The sequence below is a fragment of the Musa acuminata genome, chromosome BXJ3-7 (genome assembly GCF_036884655.1).
Source record: "Musa acuminata AAA Group cultivar baxijiao chromosome BXJ3-7, Cavendish_Baxijiao_AAA, whole genome shotgun sequence".
NCBI lineage: Eukaryota > Viridiplantae > Streptophyta > Magnoliopsida > Zingiberales > Musaceae > Musa > Musa acuminata.
The window spans coordinates 13,716,161-13,725,317 of NC_088355.1; the positions used below are offsets into that span (position 1 = coordinate 13,716,161).

The following is a 9,157-nucleotide window of genomic DNA, read 5'->3' on the forward strand; positions in this document are numbered from 1 at the left end:
CCCCCTCTCGACATTGACCTTTTGTGCAGGAAGGTGATGCTGAAGCGAGAGCTCAATTCTCACCTCGGCTCGATCCAGGAGGCATCAACCCAAACCCGATTTCATCCTTCCATCACCACCTCGGACGTCGACGTGGATACCCTCATACGATCGGAACTGAACTGAGCCGCACTGACTCTTGGGACACGGCCTGAAGACACCAACATAGATTTCTCCGAGAAACACGATCACATGTAATTCATACTCATGTTGTGAATGAGCAGTAATTTTGACCTTATAGACACTGTGCTCCATCCTAGCTCGTATATCAACTAAACCTGAAACATAACTTCGTCCACTTCAGATCACAGCTCCGTTTGATTCGTTTACATATCATAGAAACAAGAAAAAACTGCTGCTATACTCCCATGGATAATGCAGGAACGGAAGCAAGATATTTTGTCCAGCTACACCAAAAACTGAGTAGATACAATTGATGCAGATCCAGCACAGTGGCATGCTTCTCCACGTGCTAATCAACAGTAACGTTTGACAAAAACGGATTATATTAGACTGAGACAACCATGTCTTCACATCAGCTAAAGGAAGCATAATCTCAAGCACCTACTAGGCCTGAGAAATAACCAGTGCATTACGAGATCACGGACACACTCCGAGAACAAAATGCGATGGACAGATGAGGAGAAAGATACAAGATGGATGTAGAGGTAAATCTGAAGTCAAATTATCGAAGGGATGAGATCAAGAAGAACCTGAGAAAGCCGAGTTGGAGGTGGTAGTATTTGAGACTAGGGCTGCGTTCGATTCCTCGATATCTCAGGAGCGTAGATCAACTCTGTGATTACACGCTTTAAGCAGGTGCAACCCATTTTAAAAAGGATGGCACCGCGTCGGATTTGGACTACCATTTGAATCAAGCTTGATGATATGTACATGATTGATTGAAAGGCCCAAAAAGCCCTATTATAAGCCCATTAGTACCCCGTGAACCCAAAATCCTACTGTTGGATTACCATCTATCGGGTATCCTGTCCGTCCATGGTCTCACTGTAAACATTAAATTTCTTTACCCTTCGCTGTAACCCGACAAGTGAACCGAGATGGCGGCGATCCCCCCGTCTCCCGTTGCCCTCCGCCCCGCCACCCCTTCCTCCGCCATCGTCGTCCCGATGTCCTTCTCCCTCCATCGCCTCCCCTCGGCCCCACGCCGCCTTTGCTTCCTCAGGCTCGCATCCCCCTCCTTCCGCGGCTGCCGCCGTGGCGCTACCGGAGCAGTCATAATGGACACCGCGGCATCGAGATACGCGAACGCGCTCGCCGACGTCGCCCGGTCGAACGGCAGTCTTGAGGCTTCCATCACCGACATGGAGAAGGTGGATCGGCTATTCGCCGACCCTGAAGTCCAGTCCTTCTTCGCCAACCCCACTGTGGCGCCGGATCGGAAGGCGGAGTTGGTGAAGGAGATCGCCGCCTCCTGCGAGCTCCGCCCCCACACTGCCAACTTCCTCAACATCCTCGTCGAGATGCAGCGGATCGACATCGTCAAGGAGATCGCCAGGGAGTTCGAGGCGTGCTGCAACCGAATGACTAATACGGAGGTCGCCATCGTATCGTCTGTGGTCCGGCTGGAGCCACAAGATCTCGCCCATATTGCGCAGGCAGTGCAGAGGCTCACCGGGGCCAAGAACGTGAGGATCAAGACGGTACTCGACCCCTCCCTCATTGCCGGCTTCACGATTCGGTACGGGCCATCGGGGTCCAAGTTCATCGACATGAGCGTCAAGAAGCAGATCAATGATATCGCTTCGCAGCTCGACTTTTCTTTCACCTCCCATTCCCTTGACTGATTAACAGGTCAACCTATTTGGACGTCCCATTCTTCTTCCTCTTGCTGCTTTCAAGATGCAATCTTGTTGTGAAACATAAGGCACTAGGCGTAATCTGATGGAGGGTTTCTTTGAATATTTGTGAATAATTGCGTTTGGGCAATCAGGTTAATGGTTGCTTTGAATCCTTCAATAGCTCTGATCGTTTTTCTTCCTTCTCCCAGTGGGAAACTTCGGGTGCATTATTATTACGTGTGGACGAGAATTTTATATATCTTATATTGTCTTATATCTTGCAACGATATTAAGAAATTTTCAATTAAATTGTCTTATGAATTATTTATTTTACTAATTGAAGGATGCAATAAGTGATGAGAATATTGCAACAATATAAATTCCAGGAATTGTTTATTTGTGTTACTTCTTGGCTAATGTTCTTCCAAGTATTTTTACGCTAATTTAAATGTTTACCTGTGTTATTTTTTATCAAAAGCTAAATGTCTTTCCCCTTTCAATTAGTAGCTCTGGATTTATTATTGTCATGTGTAGCAACGATATGATACATAAAGTAAATTTATGCGATTTAATGTCTCAGAGGTAGCAATGACCATAAACATTCTTGAATATTCTGGTAAATATTCAAGCTTACATTTTGCTCAATCATCTCACTGTTTTATTCTCTTTTCTCATAATTAGAGTATAGAGAAAGTGGCAAGAGGAGTACAATATCTCTCCATAGATGATGGTGGATATGAGTTTATTATTATGTTTCCTTCTAGATTTTCCACGGTTGATTAGAATGTTGTTAGCCTATGTTCTTCCAAGCATGTTTATCTCAAACTGTCTGTAATATTCCTGTGAGATTCAGAATTGAAAGGCTTCTGATATGGGTGGTAAAACTAAAAATTAAAATTAAAAGAAGGAAAGAATCTTATGTATATCTTAAAAAAAAACGTATGTTACTATTTCTCAACAAAGATTCTAAGTGTTTTTTTGAGAATTCTTTGTTCTTGCTTGATATAGCAGAAGGCCTGATATAAAATGCATTGTGTTTTGTGCAATATTGACAGGTGATGTTGAACAAATTGATAATATTAAAAAGATCAGCATGTATAAAAGTAAAATGCATTGCATTATGGTTTCTCAAGCATCTGGGACGTTCTTAAATTAAATTTTGGTCAGAAGAATGACTCAGCAATTACTAGCTATATGTTCAGAAGCTTGTTGTTTATTTCGCCTATGTAGTTTTACTAAATGAGATTGCTGTTATGCTGTCAGTTAGGAAGATGAGGAGCCTGAAAAATAAAGCTGACCATGAAGAGGCTGTGATCAGACCATGTTCAATTTTGGGTTTCGGCACCTGACTCTATTGAACTTTATAAGCCTATGGAGAATGTAAAGCTATCGTGCACGGCTCTTTTAATTCTCATTCGGCTCTTTTAGTTCTCATTAGTTTGTTGCATAATTATCTTTGTATGCAAAGGATATGTATAGGGATTGTTGTTTGATAGGAATGTTGTTCTTACTTGGCCTATGTTTTTCCAAGCATGTTTGTCTCAAGCTAACTGTGGAACCTGTGGCATTGAGAATAGAAAAGTTTTTGTATGGAGAGTAAAATAAAATAAAAATTAAAACAAGAGAAGAACATTGTTGTATCTTCTCAAATAAAAGAGACAGAAGAAAAAGTTATATTACTATATCGCAACAGAGATTCTAAAATGCTATAAATCTAGATTTTCTGTGGGTCTCATTTGATACAGCAGAGGGCCTGTTATAGAATGCATCGTGTTATGTGCAATAGTGCAGGTTGTGAACAAAATGATAATGTTAGAAAGATCATCATGTCTAAAGTTAAAATGGATCGAGTACAATAGAGACCGGTGGATGTTTCATTGTAGCCCAATGATGTGGAGTCCCTCTACTTATGCTATTGATATTACAGTGGAATCAGCACCAAAGAAGAATTAGTCGGAAGCAGGATATTGAGATTAGATGGTATCTTGACACAGAAAGGTTTGGGTCTAAAAGATAACAAGAATTAGTAATTGAGTTTCTGATTTATTAGTAAAAATTTCTGGTTAAGGCAGATAGGGAATTTCTTATATTCTTTGAAGCCAAAGATGTACTCTCTTTTTCTGTGTTTTTTCTTTCTTTGCATTGTCTTTTACCAAATTAAGTTACTTCTACATTGCACCGTTACTTTCTCAACAAATCATATTTAACTATAGGTAGCATGTTTCCGCAAAAGACTAGCATGAACTTTAAGTAGCATCTCTCTATTATCAAAATCATTCTTATAATCTATGTTGTCTTTGCAGGAAAGATTTGTATTTGCCAGTCCATTATCAAAGTGTACTCGATGTTACTTGGTTATTCTCTTTGCAAGAAATTGGCAAAAGATTATTTTTCTCGAAATTATCTTTGAGCTGGAACTTGGATGGTGCAGGGATTATCACATAGGCAATCATGTATTCTCATACAGTAGTTGCATGATGTTTCAGCATGAGAAGAGACTGGATCTGCTTGCATTCATGAATCACAAATCTTCTTTCTACTTGTTTAGTCTTATCAATACGAGATGCAAAGTTTATTTGCCTGGAAACTGGGACAACATGTGGGAACTGTGTGATAAGATGTCTCTGCTGCAATATGCTGCATGATACATGGTTCTGATATTTCAAGGTTATCAAATGAAGAGAGTGGAAGGAGACCTGTCGAGTGGAAGCTGATTGGGAGTTTCCTTGGAATGTAGGAATGCAATGACAAGAAATAGGAATGATTTCATCTGCATTCAGAGATATTGGTGTATCAAGCGTTGGTAGATGCAGAACCCAACAGAAAAATGGGCATCCAAATCCCTCTACAAGTTTTGAGGGAAACAAGAAAGTGTAGTCACTAGTCACAGAGTGAGTTGGAGTAGAACAAGATTTACCAAAGAAAAAACCTGGTGACTGATCACAGAATAAAAACCTCATCAGTTTTGCTCAGCCCTAAGCAGCAATTCCTGATTCATACACTGTGCTCCTAGTGCCAGTACTGAATGCCACAGATGAGACACATCCTCAACCGGCACCTGCATGGTCTCTTTTAGGTGTAGGATGATGAACAAGTGCAAGATCACTATCAACTATCAAGCTTCACTAGCCTATTGAGAGGAAGTTCATATAGGCTCTTACTTGATACAGATTCAGTACTTCACTACAGATGTGAAGAAGCAGATACCTCATTACAGATTGTATATATTTGAATTCAAATCAGTGAAAAACATCTTGTTTTATCTGTCCAATAGAAGCAATATGAATAATTTTTAGTGGGAATAAGTGTTATCTTGATCATTTGCTGCAGCCTCAAGAAATAAGGAGCCAAAGTAGTTGTAACTCAAGAAATATGAGTTAAATTAAGTGTCATTCCCTAATCCTTTAAGCTAAAATTTATCATAAAATGAAAGATGGTTTTTTTCTTTACTTTGTTTAATTAATCAAAAGGCACTATCCAAGCTAATTGGTTTATTAATTTTGTTTGACTCAAATTATTGAATAAAATATTTAATTTAAAATTAATAATAATACATTTATCAAGTCTTATAAATCAATCTTAATTTTATTTGCTTTCGATGATATAAGACAAATCAAAATATTTAAATATTTCGATGGTCATGACACTAGTTTTACTTGCTTTTGATATAAGATAAATCAGAATATTTAAATATTATATTTAAATATTTCGATAGTCAGGACACGAGCTAATGGGTTAACTAGCTCATCAATTTCTTTTGGCCCAAATAACTAGTTAAAATATTTAAGTTAAATTTAATAATAATATACTCATTAGATTTTATAAGTCAGTATTAATCATTTATTAATTATGATATTTCACTGATAAATATATTTATGTAACGTTTATAAATTTTTGATCGGCATCATCACATGTGAGAGAATTATTAAGAGTTTGAAAGTAGATTGGACACTCTTCTAATAACTTAAAAGTTTTTGGAATTTATGAGTTAACAACTAAAATGATGAAATATATAATAGAATGGGCGTTTTCTTAATTTTTTTTTTTTTTTGAATAATTTAGCAACTGGCATTAGGAAAATATACGATGCTACAAAAGTCTCAGAATCTATAAGATCATATGCCCCAAAACATAGACATGTCAGTCAAAAAATCAATTTAAAAACACTTTACCTATTTTGATAAAAACAATGAAAGTAAAATAAATAAAATACTAATATTTGGTAACAAAATTAGAATAATTAAACGATTGGATGAATTTTAAATACCAAAAATTATAAGTGGAAGTCTAAATTAAATATTGTGAAAAATACAATTCCAACTTGCAACATCAATTAAGTTCAATCTGTAGAATAGCAATTCACTATAAATTCAGCCCCAACACCATCACTACTCAAATAATATTCCACGAAAAAAAATGGAGTGCATTTATCACCCCTCAAATATTTCCTCGTGATTTATGGATTAATCCCTCTAAAAGTTTTCCTATTCGTTGCATGCGCCTCCCACCTTTGCCTACAATAAAACTTTCGTTAGCTGTCACTGCCACCGTTTCCCCTCTCTCGATACAGGAATCTCCATCTCTCTCTCATTCTCTCACAATGCCTTCTCTGCCTCCTTATAAATACCAGTCTTTCCCGTAGGTATACATGGCTTGCTTTCCAGGCCCTACTCTCTTCTGCTTTGTCATACAACCTTCTTCTTCTTCTTCTTCGTCTTAGTCTTCCAATGTTCTCATCCGTCCTATTCAGGAAGAAGAGAGACCAACCCCTTGCCAACCCCATGAAAGCCCCAAGGCCGCTGGGACTCAAGACCATCGCCGACGCAAGCTTCGACGGTCCACGTGAATCGAACTGCGTGAAGCGAAACTTCGTAGCGTCGTCGCGCTCGCCATGCTTGCCGCCTCCCTCGTCTGCGGAGGATGGTAAGGCCATGGGCCGAGGTGAGGACGGGGACGACGATGCCGAGGAGGACGTGGTCGAGGACGACGACGGTGCGTGCTGGGCTACGTACGGCAGGAGGCGCCCTGGCCGCCGGTTCCCGCCCCCGATCCCGCTACTCGCCAGGACCGGGAAACTTACGTGCCGCTTGCCTTGGGTCCTGAAGCGGACCTACGAGGACGACGGCCGGCTCGTGATCCAGGAAGTCCGAGTCAAGCACCATGAGTACTTCCGGGCTCGCCGGAGAGACGGCCGCCTCACGCTCCAGCTCGTGAAGTTGGACGACCACCAACCTACGGAGGAGGATATAGTGGTGGATACCGATAAAAAGCAGGATACATCATCGTCACTATCATCATCATCGTCGTCGTCGTCGTCTTCCGAAGAAGAGAAATGGATACAGAGAATGCCTGCATCGGATAAGGCAGCTACTTCTACCCCAAGGCTGCCATTGTCGTCGAAGATGGTGCTGTCTTCTTCCATGCCTGAGCCAATGTGCGGCAAGGCGAGCTTCGAGAAAGGGGGACCGACGCCGCCGCTGCACCTGCAGTTTGCCATGAGTAGAATGAGATTGGTGCATGGTTAGAGGAGAAATCGTTCTGTTAACAGTCCTTTCTACTTCATCACCTTGTCAATAAAGAATGGCTTATGTTTTCTTTTCTGCAAGCATCATCCTCCCCACAACATCGCTTCATCATCTATCTGATCGTGGGATGATAGCTTACTGTACTCTTTTTTCTCACCAAACCCAAAAAATTGGCATTGCTGGGCTCGCGACTGATCTTTTCTCAGACACAGTCCCTAGTTCTCTTGCTTAGGGTGGTATCACTGGTAATCGTTGCCACTTGCAAGATCTGTAGCTGCTGTGCATTAAATGTTGATATCATTCCCGGTATACCGCCAAACATTGATCTTACTGGAATTTGAGAGAGAAGTGCCGTTACTCCTTCGTGTCTTCATTGCCTCATCAGACATGCATTTGGCAGGAGGCTTCCTACCATTCTAATGATGATTAATTTGAATCATCCAACGTATCTACTTGGGTCAAAGAATTGATCTTCCTCCTCTACTCTGTTGGCTTTACAAATTAAGGTTCTTGTGCCATCACCATTAATGCCGTCTTGCTGTAAATCACGAGTGCAACTGTTCCAGCCATGAGCTCGCCCATGGTTGGTGGTTGCATGTTACTTCACAGAACAGGAGATCGAAATCAGAACGGAGGGGTTGGTGGTATCTGTGAAAGTTTAGAAAGCGGATTAAAGGAGAAGTGGCGCAGCTGTCACGCAATCAAAGCCGGTTCCAGGTGTGCTTTTTCTTGTGCAGGTTGCCTACAGCGTCCACAGATGTTTCTTGCCCTGGGTGGAGTTGACCTCCTTGAGGCCCTGAGCTACACGTACGTGGACGAGTGACCCAAACGCGTCGACATGTGTCGTACACGGCCAGTCTTTCCCTTTGACTGAGGGATCGAGCTCACGTGTGTATGTGTGACGGAGTGAGCTGTTCGTGTACAGTCAGCGCGCAATCACGGGGACGCCACAGCGACGCTGCTCTTTCACACTGACCCAAGGAACGAATACCTTCTTGATAATTTCATATAAATATTTTTTTTTTCTTTTTATCAGCATACAATATAACCAAAGTATATATATCATTTATATCGTAATTTATATCAGGACGATTTTCCTTAAAAGCTTTTTTTTTTTTTTAAATGTTTTTCAGAAGGTTCCTCCGGTTTTAGTATTTTCCAATAATGATACCCTCTATTTCAAATAATACCTAAAATACTCTTCATCAACTCTCATGATATTTTTTTCTGTCGAATATTTTTACTTATTTCTTACTAGATTTTAACCATTATCGTATTTTTATTAAGATATTAAAAATATTATAAAACTATTAAAAAATGATATAAGTGATATCATATTATGTCTCCTTTTTTTTTTTTTTGGTAAGTACATATTATGTCTCCTTGTTGTTATTACTCATAAATCATTATGATATTATATTTTTAGACTTATAGTTGGTTTGCTTGAGGTTGAAATTTTATTTATATCATTTATATTTTTTAAAGTGGGCTTTATGGTGTTCTGGTGATCAAAACATCGTAATAAGTTATTTTTTTATTTTTATTTATATAATATTGTTTTTAAAATATTATAAATACGTATCTAAATCCTAGTATTATATATTGAATTATTATATATTGAATGATTTTTAGTATTTTTTAATTTAATTTAACTCACTTATAATATTTTTTAATAACGTGATAGTGTTTTTTATTGAGGTATTAAAAACATTATAAAACTATTAAAAAGTAATATAAGTGACATCCAATTATGTTTCTTTGGTTGTCATTACTTATAGAGCATTACAGTAC

The 9,157-nt window shown here is 39.3% G+C and overlaps 1 protein-coding gene across 4 annotated transcripts; it reads left to right on the forward strand.

The window, feature by feature from the left end:
• Positions 1-1,085: 1,085 nt before the first annotated feature.
• LOC135581067 (ATP synthase subunit delta, chloroplastic-like) lies at positions 1,086-5,146 on the forward strand. Of its 4 annotated transcripts, none has more exons than XR_010498081.1 (3): positions 1,086-1,854; positions 3,105-3,221; positions 4,145-5,146. XR_010498081.1 is itself a non-coding variant. In XM_065159277.1 (2 exons), the coding sequence occupies exon 1, from the start codon at positions 1,101-1,103 to the stop codon at positions 1,845-1,847; it is 747 nt and encodes a 248-aa protein (XP_065015349.1). In that variant the 5' UTR covers positions 1,086-1,100; the 3' UTR covers positions 1,848-1,854; positions 3,105-5,146. The 4 variants fall into 4 exon arrangements, 2 of the variants coding, with proteins under 2 accessions (XP_065015349.1, XP_065015350.1); XR_010498082.1 differs by having other exon boundaries at positions 3,109-3,221; XM_065159277.1 differs by having other exon boundaries at positions 3,105-5,146.
• The last annotated feature ends 4,011 nt before the right edge of the window (positions 5,147-9,157 follow it).

Coding starts and splice junctions, on each gene's coding strand:
- LOC135581067 (XM_065159277.1), top strand. CDS start 1,101: ATGGCGGCGATCCCCCCGTCTCCCGTTGCCCTCCGCCCCGCCACCCCT.